This window comes from Centropristis striata, chromosome 23 (assembly GCF_030273125.1).
Source record: "Centropristis striata isolate RG_2023a ecotype Rhode Island chromosome 23, C.striata_1.0, whole genome shotgun sequence".
Classification (NCBI taxonomy): domain Eukaryota; kingdom Metazoa; phylum Chordata; class Actinopteri; order Perciformes; family Serranidae; genus Centropristis; species Centropristis striata.
In genome coordinates this window covers 14,461,222-14,478,913 of record NC_081539.1, presented here as the reverse complement: position 1 = coordinate 14,478,913, position 17,692 = coordinate 14,461,222, and the positions used below count along the sequence as shown (strand labels likewise).

At 39.2% G+C, this 17,692-nt stretch overlaps 1 protein-coding gene across 1 annotated transcript in view; it reads right to left on the bottom strand.

Moving 5' to 3' along the window:
- The window catches only part of ptprn2 (protein tyrosine phosphatase receptor type N2), a 145,279-nt gene that overhangs the window by 47,647 nt on the left and 79,940 nt on the right, over positions 1-17,692 (bottom strand). Inside the window, exon 11 of the mRNA XM_059326577.1 lies at positions 8,815-8,879. Within this exon, the coding sequence (XP_059182560.1) occupies positions 8,815-8,879 (65 nt within the window). The remainder of the gene's footprint in view (positions 1-8,814; positions 8,880-17,692) is intronic.

The window sequence follows — 17,692 nt, the reverse complement described above, 5'->3', positions numbered from 1 at the left end:
GGAGCTATTAAGTCTGCTTTGAGAGTCCTGGAAGTATCCAAAAGTTGGATTTTCTTTCATTTGTGGTTCATTGAACCCCAAAACCTACAGTTCGGGTGAGAATAATTAAAATTTCTGAGCTAAATCGGTCCTCTCCAACAGCTCCTGAGTCCTATATACAGTATTAATCTGAGGGAAATGTATGTTAACACTTTAATGCCACACACATACTGTTTAGGCCTATGTGTATAATATTTAAGGAATATTTTACTCTGAATGTGAGTTAGTTACTGTTACTGTAAATGTGTTTTTTCTAACTGTCCAGCATTAGATAGCATTAGATGGCATGATATGGTGAAACCAGAGTACAGCTATGACTAAAACAGAAACAGCCTCAACCATCAACAGTAAACACCAGATTTTGGTGTCAGCATGTCAAAGCTCAAGGGCCCCTCTCCCACTAGAACCACCATTTTCTACTGACATTTAACAGACATAAAGGCAGAAATCTACTGTAGAGGAGGCTGAATTTTAAATTCCTCCTCCGACAGTATAGCCTCAGCTGTCCAAAATGCAAAGCAGCTACAGAGGAGGACATGTTACATTTTGAGAGCATTGAAAACTCTCCTGCTGCTTCTATGCTTTTAGTAAAAGTACTGCTCTCTACATCAACAAAACATAGTTTCCAAGACATCTCTTAATTTATTATTCCATCTTATTGCTTTGAAAGGTTATTGGAGGGTATCCCAGCGTGCAATTGGCAAATCACAGGGTGAAGACATAGAGACATGCAAACCACTTTAGCGGTTTAAAAAAAAAAAATCAACTCAATACTCAATTTTAATGTCCTGACTGTGTGTAAACTAATGGGAGGAATTGTGTAAAACTCAGCAGTCAGTTAACCCCTTCCTGCAGTAGTAGTTTTGGGCCTATTGATGCCTAATTTTACATACTTCTATTTTTATTTGAATAGAAATAGAAAGGAGATTAGTAATAGCGTAAGGGGCAGAGGTGCATATAAACTTCAAATTTTACTTGTTTGTAGAAGCTGATACTTTTGAGACCTGCATTTGCATGATATAGTTCTTAGTTTCGGTTAATAATCATGTTGTTTTACATGTTAAAATATTTAAGATGGAGGCGTTGCAGAAAGGGGTTAATCGATTAGCTTGCAACTATTTTGATGATCGTTTTAGTCATTTTAAGCAGTATTTAATGCTTTTCTTTGTCATATATGAAAGTAAACTGACAACACATCCTTAAACCTAAGCAACAGAATAGATTGCTTGTCAAAGACTCTCCAACCAACTTATATGATTGTTCTATTCAACATTGAGAAACGGTCGTAGTTTTATGGATGTTGTATTAATGGGTACATGGACGTTTTGAAACAGAGCTACTTGGTTATGTTGAAGCAATCGGCCAACAAATCTATTTGGTTAGGTTTTGGAAAAGATATTGTGACATTGTGACAATGCCTGACATCACAAAATGTTACGTCCATTCTTCATCACTTAAGTTCTTATTTTCTTCACGTCATAATTACTACGGCCACTAGGGGTACCTTAACTACAAACTCAGAAATAGGCTGTAATAAGCTGCTTGCAAAGACTTCCATTAAATCGCCGTTTCTGTGTGAAGATGATCTCTAAACTGAATATGTTGTGGTTTTAAACAGTTTGTGGAACAAAATAAGCAATTTAAATACTTTATTTTGGGGTTATGTAAATTATAAGAGCCACTTTTTCACTATGTTTCACTATTCATTGACATTTTAAAAACAGGACAATTAAGTTATGAAAAATAAGTATCAGAAGCAGATAAACCCTTGCAGAAAGAAGCCAGGCCTGGAAACAAAGACCACATAGCTTTGAAGAAACAGTGCTAACCACTGAACTACTGCCTGCGTTTTTGTGAGAAATGTAGGAAATCCCTGATTGGAAATGAGTGTTTGAAAGCACCGATCACAGATTGATGATTTATAACAGTGTAAGAGCTTTCATCAGTGGATTTTGCTTTAATTTGATCTAAACCTCCATAAGACCTCCAAGGCCACCTTGGCCTTATGCTTGTTTTTTACGAGAAGAGATGAGTACAGCAGCAAAAAAAAAGTATCTTATTTAATTCCTTGCGAAAGGCGGAGGAACTGCCCTTCAACGAGCTGAGTAAAAATACCACTGTCAACTATACACAATAACCGTACCACTCTTTAACAAAGCCAGCAGAACATGAAAGAAGCAAAAGGTAGGAGAGTAAACACTTTACATTCTGACACTCATTAAAAACAGACAAGTTCACCCTTACCCGGGGGAAAGCACACGTCATGATATATAGAGAGGCAAATACCAAACTGCATGGCATGGTATCAAAGGCATTTCTCCAGTCCAAAGGTCAGGTGATGGTAAAAGGTTGCTGAGAAACGGAGCTGCTGGACGGTCTTTCATCAGTGGGAGGCAGCTGGAGCCTCCAAAGAGGCAGTGTTACTCAGGGCTGCAGGCACAGTGGGGCTGCTCCAATATGACATTTCACATCCAGATCTGCCACAGTAATGGCATTTTAGCCACTTTTAAAACAGCCAGATTGGCCTTCTTGCACTGCTGAAATTTTTATAGGCGGCAATTTTTTTCATTGTTTGGGTTTATTACAGTGTCTGAAGGAGATTGGATAGGTTGTCAATGTGGAAAAGGCAATTGAGGGCCAATGTGGAATTGATTTGTTGATAAAAATACACACATACAGTACCACATATACGCACTATACAACACAAGGATGGGTAGAATACACCCTGCAGTGCAACCAAGCCACTGTCATTTCCTCTGAAGAGCCAAATCCAAACTTAAATGAGAATAAAAAAATTAACATAAAAATATATTTTTCTAATCTTGTGATTCTTAAAAAAAACAGCTTGCAAAACCAGCATGGGGAAATATGTTTTGAAGTAAAGCATATACCCATGCCGTTACAAGATCAATTTGTACAACTCTTATCACACTTATTTATTTATTTCAGTCTGTGTATCTGTCTCTTCTCTCTGCGAGGAAATGGTCAGTGCGGTTTTCCTTTGAAGTCCCCTCTGAAATGATTTGTCCCGTTCGCTCGGAGGAATTGCATTCGCTGATGGCTGCACATGGTATTTGTTGTTAAGTGGTATATGCTACAATATTCAAGCTTTGTTAGATTAAAGGAAAGCAAAATGCTCTGATATTGCCTGACAACCATGCGCATAACAAATAAAAAAAAGGGAAATAAATATTCATGTGAAAAAGTGCTCCACCAAAACAAAATGCAAATTTAATGTGATCATCCCTGAACCAGAAGTTATTGGATCTTATTGGGTGCATTAAGGGTGACTGAACAAATGTTTTTGTTGCTCAAGTTTCCATTGTGTCACTGTGTGTATTTTAACATAAAATGATACATGATGATGATGAGATGAAGGAACAAAAAAGTTCAGGCTACATTATGTGAAATGTATATCTGTAAAAAAAAAAAAAAAAAAAAAAAAAAAGCAGGGACAAACACCGACACCATGATTTAAACAACAATATAATGACAAATCTGGTGATTGGTTTATGTTCCACCATCAAGCAGCGCCGCCTTTACTGCGGTGGAAAGCTAGTAGTTGGATTGATGCAAAATTAACTCAGCGACTGTTTGTGATAGCAAACTTTGGCATAAAATGTAGACATTATTGACTTTCTGGCAGATAACAGATATGTTATCTATGAACATACAATGTGGGCTGCCAGTGTTTTGATTTACCAAGCAACCATGTTAACCGGTGACTTTCAGCCGAATGCGTCCATGGCTGCTATTACTGAAAAGGTTGGCGGAGATTATTAACACCGATGACGATTTGAAACTGGTCAAAGTAAAATTAAAGGCTTTTACAAGAACACACATTCATATTATGTTTGGGTTTTCAACAGCTGCTATCACTATTTGGTCAGAGAGTCATCAGTTAACCAGTCACTTGTTAAACCGAAAGAGCAGCTGAGTATGATGTGAATGACACCATCACAAGTGGAAAAAGTATTCAGATCTACTAAAAACACTCACACTCAAACACACACTGTGAAATTACTCCTCTACAAGTAAGGCCTGCGTTAAAAAACTTAATTAAGTAAAAGTACAAAAGTATCAGCATCAAAATGTAGTTAGTATCAAAAGTAAACGCACTTGTTATGCAGAATGGTCCCACTCACATTCTAAATATATCATTGGATTATAATTATTGATGTATTTATGGAAGCAGTGTTTTATTCTGTAAAGATAGGGTGGATTTTGACTGCTTAATATACTGTTATGAGGTTTAATAAAAAAATAAAAGAAGTCTGATCACTTTAAATTTATCATAATTTTTATGTTTAATCTCGACCTGAAAAGTAACTAAAGCTGTCAGCTAAATGTAGTGGAGTAAAAAGTACAATAAATGCCTCTAAAATGTAGTTTAATAGAAGTATAAATTTACATTAAATGGAAATACTCAAGTAAAGTACGTTCCATCGCTGTTACCACAATAGATATCTGTACCAAAATGTGTGCCAAACCATCCTGTATATGTTCAGATATTACAGTCTGGACCAAAGTGGTGGTCTGACAAACTGACATCTTAAGATTACCATCACTAGAAACCTAACAAAAATAAATGGGAGTGTATCTATGCTCCCAGGGTCCTATGTCCCCGAGCTTAATATACTCATTATATGACACATTACTAAGACCTTTCAAAGGGTTTCATGTTCTCAGCAATCTAAGTTTCTCTAGGTCAAATGTTAAAATAACGCATCTAAACCTTTTGATTCACTGATGTTATACTCCTTGAAACCTGCTCCCTCAAATTTGCAGGCAAGGCAGTTTTATTTTATTTTAGGCTTTTATATCTCCACAGTGGCTGAACAGATTTTTACCATTCAAATTGCATTTGAAACAACCATCTCCCTTCACTGGTTTGCAATTTGAACTGTGAAGATACTTGTCTTAAAGGTTAGTTTATATCAAAAGAGATTAACCCCCTATATATATATATATATATATATATATACACACATACATACACACAAACATGTTATATTGGTGGTTTATAACATAACTGTTATCATGAAAAGATGCAAACATTCTTACTGTACACTAGTTTGCTGTTTAACCTGATGCACCGTAGTAGTTTTTAAAGGAAGCCTGTCAGAACATTTTCAAATAGATGTGCCCTTGAATTAATTACAGCACTGTATATTGGAAAGAAAACCTTCAAATCCATTGTGAAGGGCCTTCTACATGTGACCTTTCTCTGAGATGAGGTTTGCCTCTGTGCACTTGGTTCTTTCATTAGAAATATAGTGAGCTTTTGACCATCATAACATGCACGTCCTTTATGCAACTGTAGCTAGAGTAGAAAAGCAGTGACTTACTGTGAGTAAACATTCAGACGCATCACACATGTGCACTTAAACCTTATAAATGCCAGTGACAGGATGCATTAACACTGTAGCCACACAGACTCAAATACTGCACACATTTACTGTACATTTGTGCATGCATTGACACAAACAACGCACAGATTCTCAGTGCAGAGACTCCCTGCCTGCCATATATGATTTACATTTAGTGGTTGAATAATCAGTTGACATGCAGCTCAGGGAATTCTGTGCTTAATGAGAGCCTCTTCACATAAGCAGTTTGCAGGAGTTATCTCGAACATGAGACTGCTGTCAAAATGTCAATGAATCTCAATTTAACTACCAACTTAATCACATTGGGACCATCTCATACTGTACAGGCATAATGTGGAGATTTCTCAGTGTGTTTGGAAAAAAATTGGCATAGTGCGAAATGGAAATCTGGGAATACGTACTTTACAGATGTGCAGTTTAACGTGTTTTACAGGTCATTAGGCATTGTAACTGTTCAAAACAGCTTCTAATTAAGCAGGTATGTTGGGGATTATATTTACTTATTTTCTCAGCTTCTGTCTGGGTGGAGTTTTGTTGTCTCCGCTGTCGGAATAGATGCATACTTTCTATATTTTTCTTTTTTAATCCAGAGGAAAGCTTCTGCACACTGATATCAGGGTAAATCTTTATTAGCAGATCATTCAGACCTTGATTAGGGCAATATTAGCAGAGAAATATTTAACCTCATAAAATATTTTTAGAGATTATATATCCTCTTACAAGCATTAAATAAGATTTAAAGGTCATTAACTTAATTTGAATCTTTTTCCAAGATATAGATTTGTAATATTTCTATCTTTTAGCTTCTGATAGAAATCGCTTGCACAAAACATCTGATCAACATGCCCCTCCCTTTCAAAATATATCTTTCTGAGCCTCCCTTTTATTCCCCACTTTTGCTCCCCACTGGTACCAGCCATGCTGTGTCTATGGCTGCCAGCAAAAGCAACCCTTTTGCCTAGTGCCTGGTCGCTGCCTCCAGCAAAGGGGGGGGGCAGGCAGGGGGTTTACTCACGACCCCCCCCCCCCCCCCTTACTCTTGCACAGAAGAAGATAAGAGGAGGCGGGGAGGGATGCACAGTCACTGAGCTCTGTGCCGTTCAGGAATGAGGAAGCGAGTTATGATCTGATCTGCCAGGTCTTATTTTCACACTTAGAGTACTAAGTCTCTGATAATAGTATGGATGTATGTATTATACGTATGGTTTCAATGCAATAAGAATACAGACGGTGAAGCCAGATGCTGCTAAAGCTGATTTTTTTCCACTTCAGCCCCCCCCAAACCCCCCCGCCCTCTCCTCCTCGCAGTTTTTCACACATTTACAGGACTCACAAATTGCTGCGAGAGGACCTCCATTTGCCTTTCGGGTTTCCAGAAGAGCAGCTCCCGCTTGGGAAACAGCTGCTAATAAGAACGCTACTCAAAAAATACATTGCTTATCCCCCACACATACATACATTATTTAGGAAAAACAAAGTAGTCATTTTTTTCTGTTGTCTTTTCATCTTTAGGAAGCCCACTTCCCTGCAATCTATAATGGAGTAGATATTGCTCGGCCTATTGATTGATGTCTCCTTCCCCCCACTTTGACATTTGCTTATCCTCGTCCGCATCTACCGCTATTGACGTTCACTCTATCTGGACATCTTCCTAAGCTGTTTTGTCATTTGTCACCTCTTAAATAAAAACGGAGGAGGGGGGAGTTGTCAGTGATAAGACTTAATGATACCAACCACATTGATGGTTTCATACAAGCTTGTGGAAAGAATACTGTCAGTGGAAAGCACACTACTACTGATGCTTTGCTTAATTTCCCGCTCTGCACCTCTTATGGATCCACCGAGCAATTTCACCCAGCAAATTTCTATTTTTGCCGCTAATAAGCAGGCTAAAGAAGCCCCATTCTCCAACCTCCAGCATGCATTCACTCATAACTGTGGTCAATTTACTGCAAATTTACTAAAAGCAGGCTTTTGGTTTAACACCTTTTAAACTAATGTATTTGAAGAGCCCACTCCACAGGCTCTCCTGTCAAAAGCTACTATTTTCCCCGACTTAGCCTCCACTTCTTGGATACAAACTGGTGAGATCACACACATCCACATTAGAGCTGTTGCTAATAAAACACCCTCTGAGCGAGTTTTCAGGGTTTATACTTAGCCAACTCTTTATTTGTAGTACAGTAAATGCCGCACTTCCTTGACATGCATTTCTACAAACACAGTCTGGCGTAGATTTTCTCCCCATGAGGTGGAAGACAGATCCTTCCTTTCCTCCCTCCCTCCCTCTTTCCATCCATCCCTCCCTCACCCTGGCTCCTGCAGAGAGGCTATTATTGCAGCTAATTATCTACAAATAGGCCCAATATGACAAACACAGCCCTGTACCAGCGCTGGCTAAGCGCAGGAATCAGTCTGAGTGGGAATAAAAGAATGAAAAGGAGGCGAGGAGAGGCAGACAAAGAACAGGACAAAAGTCACAGTGAAGAAAAAAAAAACGTGAATCAGAGATAATTGAGAAGAACGTGATAAAGACACAATGTGGAATAAGATGAGAGAAAACGTGGTGCTAAAAAAGATATAAGTGGGAGGCAGATGGGCGAAGAAAGGCAGTGACACCAAAAGGGAGCCAGCATAGAAGGGACTAACACGGGAAAATGATCTTGTCTATACAGTGTGTGACGGTTGTTGCCATTGGCAACTGTCCTGCGATGCACAGGCCACATCCATTTAGCTCCCAGCATGCCTCATGATCAGGGCAGCTCAGGGGTCTAAAGCTGTCTGTCTCATTTCCATAGAGAAACTCATTTACCAGGCGGGCATGGAGGGCTATGACGCATCAATGGGTGCTTGATTAGATCCTTACCGCTGATACATATGAATATTTATCAGTGTTCAATGAATACACATTTACTCTCCTTTCATCTGGATCACTCTGAGTGTCCTCCTGCTCTCCTCTTAATTCTCTCCAATGAATATGTCACAGGCGCATCAGGCCTCCCGACAAAGTGACAGCACTCAAGATAATCTGGTTATTGTTGCTCTGCTGTGATGATCAACACTTACTTTAAGTTGCACAAAATGCATCAGGCTTTTGTCTTGTTGTGTTTTATTTGCCATGGCTACAACAGCTCTTAGAGACCTAAAGGAAGGGGGGAGACGGTAATCAAAGCAACACACTTAAAAGGATGTGTGTTTGGAATTCATTGCTGCAGCAGATTAGTGTTTGGCTGCACAACTGAAGCTGCAGGTGAGATCCGGATGCCAAGACAAGTTGGAATCACCGAGTTATTCCTGTCCCATGAGCCCAAACATAGAAGACACGCAATCACACCCACTCACACACAAAGCTACACAATGTGTATTTTTAATGAGTATAACTTACATCACTGACTCCGGCCTCCACTATCTTCAGGCCTGTCTCCTTCTCCAGCTGCGGCTTCTCTTGGACTGCACGGGAGACAAAAGCAGAGGAGGAGGTGAAGAGTATGAGCAGTGGATGACAAAGTAGCAGATTTTTCAGTTCCTGAGGCAAAACAAGTGGTCAGTGAAACTGAGAATGATGCAATGGATGTAACAGCATGAGTCAGATGTCAAACTGGTCATAGAAAAATGACCCCATCGCATCCGTCAACCCCAGTTCTCAGTTCTATCGCAGTTCTCTAGCTGACAGGAGTCTGTCGTGGCAATAAGGAATGATATGTTGCGAGGGTAGTATTGGAGCTCTACAGCCATGCTAGTGGCTCTGTGAGGCTGTACTTATAGGCATTTTCTGCTAAATGCATATTAACATGTTCCTAATCACAATGCTAACATGCTGATTTACTGCCGGGGCTTATCGAGAGAAGGTTTGATTTGTTGTTTTTTGCTGGATTTAACCACGGCAACACCACGTACACACGTTAATGCATTTTTTAAACATTTTGGGATACGCAATATGAGTCTATTGCCACAAAATATCTTGTGATTTATTCCCTTTTGCATACTAGGTCCCGAAAGGGAAACTTTCATAGCTAAAATATAAATACAGGACAAATGCTATATTTACGTTGTTTCATTTATTGGTCTGCAGTAGAGACGGCTTTACTATAAAAGAGGAAGATAACTGAGCCTTTTTTCAACATCCCTGATCACAGTTCTTGCAGTTCTCACATGACATTTCTGTAACAGTTGTAGCTCTGATGTGTAGTTATAGAAGTCATTAAAGGGCCATCTGAACCCATCGACTCAAGACCCGACCAATGATCCATGGCTTATACAGTCAATTGGGTTCAGGTTGGGTCCTGCTCTATTACCTTGGGACCTGGGTCTGTTTAACATTATGTGTAATACTCGATTTGATCCAAGAAGACCCTAAAGGGGGCGTCCCAGTGTCTCACTGGTAGAGTGCATACCACTTAGGCTGACTCCTTGATGCAACGGACCCGGGTTCGAATCCGCCTGTCTCCCCCTTCCATTCTCTCTTTCACTATCGAATAAAGCTTCAAAATGCCTAAAAAAAACCCTGTACAGCGCTGATTATAGTGGAAGTGGAGAGCACAGATGATAGCCAATTAGCAATGCTAATGCTAGCATCGATGAGCAATCGTTGTTATTGTTCAAAAGGTGTTCAAAAACAGTCAAAATGATTTAGTTATTTTAGATAAACTAAACTGCAAAGATGATTTTAATCGGATCCTGTTTACCATCTTGGCTTAGTGTGTTAGCATGAATTTGTTAATTAGCATGAAACACAGGGTCAGCTAAGACGGATGGGAATTACTTTAGTTTTGAAGATACTTGTGACCTGCTGATGCCACTAGATGAAAAGTTCAGGGATCAGCAAAGTTGTTGCAATTCATTTTGAGGGGAACATGAATGTCTGAACCAAATTTTAAAGAAATGCATCCAGTAGTTACATAGTACAAAACCTAATGGTGGTGGTAAAAAGGAAAAGTCAGTAGATCATCAAAATCATTAGGGTTCATCCTCTGGAAACCATGAATGTCTGTATATGACAATCCATCCAATTGTTGTTGAGATATCTGGACCAAAGTGGGGAAAAGATCCATAGAGCTCTAGTTAAAAATATAAAATGCAAACAAAAGTTTACCAATAACAACTGACCGTTATCCTCGCACACGTTGAGTCAGACCTTCTGAAGATTATCAGAAAGCAGATGAAGTGCTTGTAGATTCACAGCACACAGAAACTCGAGCTCCTGCCTTTGTTCTCTGCAGTAATTAATACACCACCCGAGTTTGATCCTCAGATCTATTGATCTAATCAAATATGGCATGCTATTTCCAAAGCTTTGTTCGCGAAAGATATTCTCATGCAAATCAAACCAAAGTGAGGCAATGTTAAATATCCATCGCTCAAGATCACACATTTCACCGACTTTTTTCCCCCTCCTGTGCCCCTTCCTCACTTTGATGGAGACATTTATATTGAAAAACAAAATCAAAGGGGCCTTAATAGATTATGCCAAATTATAGAGTGCAACGAAAAATGGAGCATAATTTTAATTGAGTTTGTTAGCATGTGAATGTGATTGGTAATGGGGGAAAAGGAAAAAAAGTGAGAGTTAAAGAGAGGAAGAGAAAGAGAGCAGGTCCTTTAAATCCCATTTCCCCAGATGAAGGCTATGCAAATGACCCTGAAGAGCTGAACCCCACCTCACACTCCAAATTCGGCAAGGGCCTGTTTAATTAGTATTTTAATCTATCCCAATGATTCCACTCAGTCCACAATGTATGCAGCATTCCATCTAATTAAGCACGCTACTTTTAGGATAATCATCCATCTCCCTCGCTCTTCCTCTCTCCCCTTTTCTCTTTCTGGTTATTAAGGATCCTGCAAACATTGATCATCCTATCATCTCATCAACATGGCAGCGAAAGGGGGACATCTTATATTTAAGGTGTCAGCCAGGGGTTTCTGAATGAAAGTGGCGAGAGAGCCGGAAAGGTCAAATATACATTCAAAGTCTAAATTAGAGAACATAAACATAGAAGAAGTAGACAGAAAAGAGTAGAGAAAAGAAAATGATCTGCCCTTAGTGAGAGGAGAAAAGTCGTCATCTGGCATGTCTCAACTCATTTTCATTTCGTGTTGCCACCCCTGTATTTAGTCACAGACATATTGCCTCTCCATAGATAGCTACCTGCACGGTCCTGGTGCTATTTAGGAGGGGGGTAATGAGCGAGGTAATTGGGCCCAGCTGGGTGAGGGCGTAGGTGGCGGGGGGAGGTGAAGCCGCTAAAAGGTCACACAACGTTTTGGTCCTAATGAGGACCCCGCTGGGGTCGCAACACATCATGAGTCAAACTACGAAAGATTAGCCTGGAATCAACACACAGAGACACGTCACGGCGGCTACAGCTCAGGTTTTGACTGACAAGCTGACATTAACCGTATCATGGTGAAACCAAAGAAGCCTGAAGGTCAGTATTTACTTGTGAATCAAAGCGGAGGACTCTCCAATCAACCTGAGGGAAAGGACGGTCCCACAACAGCCACTTTAAATGTAAATACAATGTACTTGCCGGGCTCATTAGCCGGTAACTGGATGGATCTGGACTGCAGCGAGAATCCAGCCAATGGATTGCTTGTTCTGTCACTGACTGTACAGATAACAGCCTACAGCATCTCTTTTTGGTCACCCCTTATATTAACCTCCCACTGGAGCTCACTCTCTTTCTCTTTTTCTTGCAGACACTCACACAGATTTTGTAAGCTTCAAATTAGCCACCAAATACTCCTGACAGACTGTGGAAAAGAGATGTCAGGTCTCATTTCAGAGAGGCTCCTCCAGCCATTTTAATAGGCATTGTCTGAGTCTATCTAGTCTGATCTCTAATATTGAGATCTGATCCCTGCTGCTCATTTAATCTTTTCGCTTTCCGAGTCATATTGAGCCATATCATCTGATGTTCAGCAGCCAACAAAAGCAGTAAAGCCAAAAGCCTTGTTCATGTACGTTCAAATGTGCTCCATTCTCATGTGCAATTGAAACTTTATATAACAGTTTTATTTGATAGAATAAAATTCAGTTAACGTGAGTCACTACTATAAGGTGAATTCATGTGTTGACATGGCCTTCAGTGTAACTTGTGTACAATGCAATTGGAGCTTGCCCAGGTTCAATGTAATTAAAAGGACTATTATCTGGAAAATACGAGCAATCACTCTAAGAGAAAGCTGCTTTTCAATCTGCAAAATAAAGATTTTCATGACATAAAATCCCATATTTTAAAACTATTAATCTTTAAAAAAAGAAAAGAAAAAAGAATTCAGATTATTTAATTATCTCTTATCTTGTTACTTAGCCTGCCAGTAGCTCCTCACAGGACACCGATTGGTCGAACAACTGACAAACATTACTTGGTAAATGGTAAATGGAGTGCACTTATGTAGCGCTTTTTTTTCCAAAGCGCTTTACACTACAGACTGCGCTCATTGACCCGTTCACACACAAATTCATACTGGTGGCCGAGGCTACCAGGGCACACTGGTGCCACCTGCCATCATCGGGAGTTCATTCACACACCGATGAACGCAGCATCGGGAGCCATTTGGGGTTCAGTATCTTGCTCAAGGATACTTCGACATGTAGCTGCCATGGTCGGGGATCGAAGGTCGATCAATGGGCGACTGCTCTACTGAGCCACAGCCGCCCTTACTTGGAGTTTGATGGGATGGATTTGTAATATCTGGACACTAGGATCCTTACATGATCTTGCAAATCTCCAGCTGCTTTGCAAGGTTTTTCACAGGTCGTTTTTAATGACTATGTTTTTCATGTAGTTTGACAAAAAAAAAAATTTTGTACCTTAATTAGATGTTAAAAGTAGGCCAGTTCACATATTTATAGTGCATTTATTTATTCTATGAAAATAGTAAATTATTAGATAAAACTTTATTAAATAATATTTTACATTGTTATACATAATGCAAATAATGTATTACATAATAAGGCAATTCTGTAAATGATAACGGAGAAAATAAAGAATAAATAGGAATAAAATAAAAGGCTAAATAAACGCCAAATAATGTTAATAGCTAACACCATTTCTAAAACGCACCAAGCAACATTTTCTGCATTATATATTGTGTAAAAAAGTTTTCATAACGGCACATATCGGACACCAATCCTGATATGCCTTTGATAAGCCGATATCGGACAATAATATCAGTCAACTGGAATATCTGTCGGGCTCTCCATTAACACCTCTCAATGATTTCTGACAGAACTGTGCCTGAGAACACGAGAAAGTACTAAAAGAGATTTTGCTAAGAATCAGTAAAAGTCAGCCAGGTAAACAGGAAGAAGTGAAGAATACTTCAAAAACTCATTAAGAACTTGTTGAGGAGGAAGGAAGAAGAAGAAGAAGAGGAAAAGGCCATTTCAATCATCAACCTAAAGAATCATTCAAAACATCCTTACCTCTCCTCGACATGCACACTAATGAATGTAAATACAAAAAAAACACACACACACACAAGCACACATTTAAGCTTGATTTTATGTGACCTTTAAATTGCTCTGTAGCATATGCGCTCAACACAAATTATCTTGTGGAGAGATGTAATTTGATTAAAATGTTGCTTTTCTCCGCCATATGCTGCAAACCGAAGCAATTGTGCGCTCCTCATCATGGATTCTAATAGCAATTCAGAAATGATTATCATGAAGTCATCAGAGCTTAAAGTCATGAATATATATATTCATTTTTCTGATATACGACAGGGTTGTTATTGTTAGAAGCAATATGAATTCAGCACTGGGAGACAAATCACCGACTGTAGGCTGTAAGTATTTTGTATTTCAACACGGCACAGCAGCCAGCGCTGTCACATGATCGTAATGTTGCCTCTTTGGCCAAATGGGGGTATACAGTTGACAAAATGCATATTTCACCACCCTCTGATTGATCTGTTAATATTGAATAACATCCACATCCATTCCATCTATCTCCCCCCTCCCTCTCCTGCTCCTCAGGTCGTCTATTCACCACTTCCATCTCTCCATCCGTCACTCCAACCAAACAAAATGAAAGTGTTTATTGCGGAGGAGGGCTGACGCTCACGCCTCTCCACAGCCGTTAGCCTTATCAGCAGGCAATCGCTCCGATATTAAAGCTGCCATTCCGCCCATCACTTTCCCCTTGCACATATGATGGCTGTCTCTACCTATCAGAGTGGAGAGAGGAGGAGGAGGAGGTGGAAGAGGTGGTGGAGGAGGGGAGAGAGAGAGGAAGAGGAAGAGAGAGGGAGATGCACCTGATCCCTCTGACAGATAAGATGCACAGCAACCCATTTTTCAGTCAAAATCCAAGGCGGGAAACAAAAACAATAATATCCCTTCATACTTGGGAGTATGAAGAACCCCGGCGTATTCATTACATGTATGATATATAACGTGTATGTGACCCCTTTACATCAGGCTTCCGCATGCTGATGCTTATCAAAATGTAAATCAGTTCACAGATATTGTTGTCGCTTTTATAAGGCTTATTTGTCTCCCCCCCCCCCCCCCGAAAACCACCACCACAACTACCCGTATATAGAGAGGATATTCTACAGGAGACACAACAACACTAATATAAAATGACTTTCACATGAGCTCTGATTTTTTATAGCAAGGATAAACATCCTGTAAATAACTTAATATATACTACTACCTGAGCGCACACACACACACACACACACACACACACACACACACACATATATGTATATATATATATATATAGACGCTCAGAAAATCCCACAGACCAACTCTCTCCTCTGTCTCTGCTGGTTCAGGCGTATCAATTGTTATTCTGCTCCTTGGCTTATATAAATCAAGACACCAAATCAAAGGACCTGCACCTCTGAGATAACCTACAAATGGAAAAGAGAGACAAGGTGGAGCTGAGCCAGAGGGGGATCAGAGTGCAAAGGTAGAAAAACAAACAAAAAAACAAACAAATAAACATGCAGTGCCTCTTTCCAGTGAGATCATTATGTGCTAATATCTAATCAAGATTAAACAATTATCGAATCAAAACTAAATCAGGAGGTGTGTAAAGATTGAGGTGATTATTATATAAATATTTTTATAAATTTGATTGATAGCTTCATTAATTGTTGATTGAGCTGCAACAATTATTCAATTGACAGAAAACTAAGTCAACTATTTTGATTAGTTTTGATGTTTTTTTTTTGTCATACCTGGTGAAGCTCTCGCCATATTGTAACAGTAGTACATAAGACAAAAAATTAGCAAAAAATAATCCACTGCCTCGTGCTTCTAATGACATTTGCAAGAATTTCACTGCGCCTGAACGTCTGTTTTCAAGGAAGTATTTATTCCACTGTTTAGCTGTAAAAGTTTTTATCTTGGCTGTCATTTTTTAAAACAGTTGTTTTCAGCGGAGATGGGAGGGTGAGGGTGAGGTCGAGAGGTCTTAGTCTACTTAAAATTCTGGCAATTTTTATTTGCCTTTTTCTATTTTCCTGCCTACTTCAGCTTTAATCATTACAGTAATTCTTTTGCAGAAAATGTTGTTTTCAGCCTGTTAAAAATTAATATTTCTTGGGTTTTTTTCTCCGTTTTTTTAAATATTAAATTAAACTGAATTTCATTGGATTTTTGACTGACAAAACAAGACATTTAAAGACATGACCTTGGTCTTTAATGAGCAGTGGTGGACAGTTTCCCACTATTTCCTAACATTTCATCGAATGATTAATGGAGAAAATAGCTGGTAGATAAATCAATGAGTAAAATTCCGTCATATTTACTGTATATACATAATAGTCAAAGAATAACCATCAAAATGTTCTATGGCGATGTCTTGAAATTGCTTGTTTTATCTGACCAAGAGTCAAAATCCAAGTATTAACCAAGTAGTAAGATAAAACCTGATCAAAATAAATCTGCAATGACTTTGATGATTGTGAATTATCCGTGTCAAAAATCACTGTTACAGTTTCTAGCTTTATGCTATGTAACCTTTATTTTACCAGGTTTGTCCCACCAAGAGCAAATATCTGTCTTTACAATGGAGATTGGGCCAAGATTAACAGCAACTGTGAATATTTGTTAGCCTTTTACAATAGTAAACTCAGTATTTTTAAAGTGTAGGACTGCCGAATATGACTTAGACTTAGGTTTGAGGAAACTGAGACACAAACAAAGAATCGGCTAATTGTGAAAATAATTGACGGATCAGATTAATCAACAGTGAAAATGATTGTTTGCTGCAGCATAATTGAGATAAATTAGACAAAGGTTTAAAACCTGCACATTAAGAAGGTGGGATGTTTGGAATTTTAGGTTAATTAATGATTCAAAAGATTAAATAATTAGTAGAATGCTGTTAATTAATTTCCTATCGATTGTCTAATCGTTTCCGCGCTGATTAATGTATCGCGTAATATCATTATGGCTCTCTCTCTTATGATTATGATAGGGATCTAATATAATTAGACATAATTCAATACAACATTTATCCCTAAAAAGTTAATATGGAGTTACATTAAGCCAAATAATTCAACTGAATGGAAAACAAGCCATCTTTTCTCCCCCAGTATATCCAACATGATGATAGCCGTGACATCATTAGGCTCTAATATCCAATCAGCGGTGCCAATCATATACCACCATGTCTGTCACATGGTAGAGCCATGCTGTTAGCGACAGGGGGTCCTGGCTGGCTCACTGTTTATTCACCCTGATCGATCGTTTCCTGTGGATAAGCCAACAGAGCTCCCAAACAAACCAACTGCTGTTATTCAGCCTAAATCAACACACCACAAACCTTCACTATCTAACAGAATACACTCAACTCTCCTGCAGAAAACTACACATCACAAAATGTTTCCTCTTCGACGCCAAAGAATGTTTTCTGGTTGACACGTTACAGACGGAGCTAAAAGGCGACACAGGAGATGAAGCCTGGTTTCAGCTGCTGTAATGGCTGTAGCGGTGCAATCAGCATGCGCCTTGTGTCCGCTGCAGACCTCACCGCGGCGTACGGTATCAAACACATTACAGCCTCCTTCCTTTTTCAAACACAACCCACATGACACATTTATAATTGCATCCTCCCTTATTAGAGGCCCCTTTCAAAGATGGCTGAATAATACACCTGGATGAGACTTTGCTGCTCACACAAACACAAGTTCAGACATGCAAACAGACACAAACACACACACACACACACACACACACACACACACACACACACACACACACACACACACACACACACACACACACAATATCTGTTTCT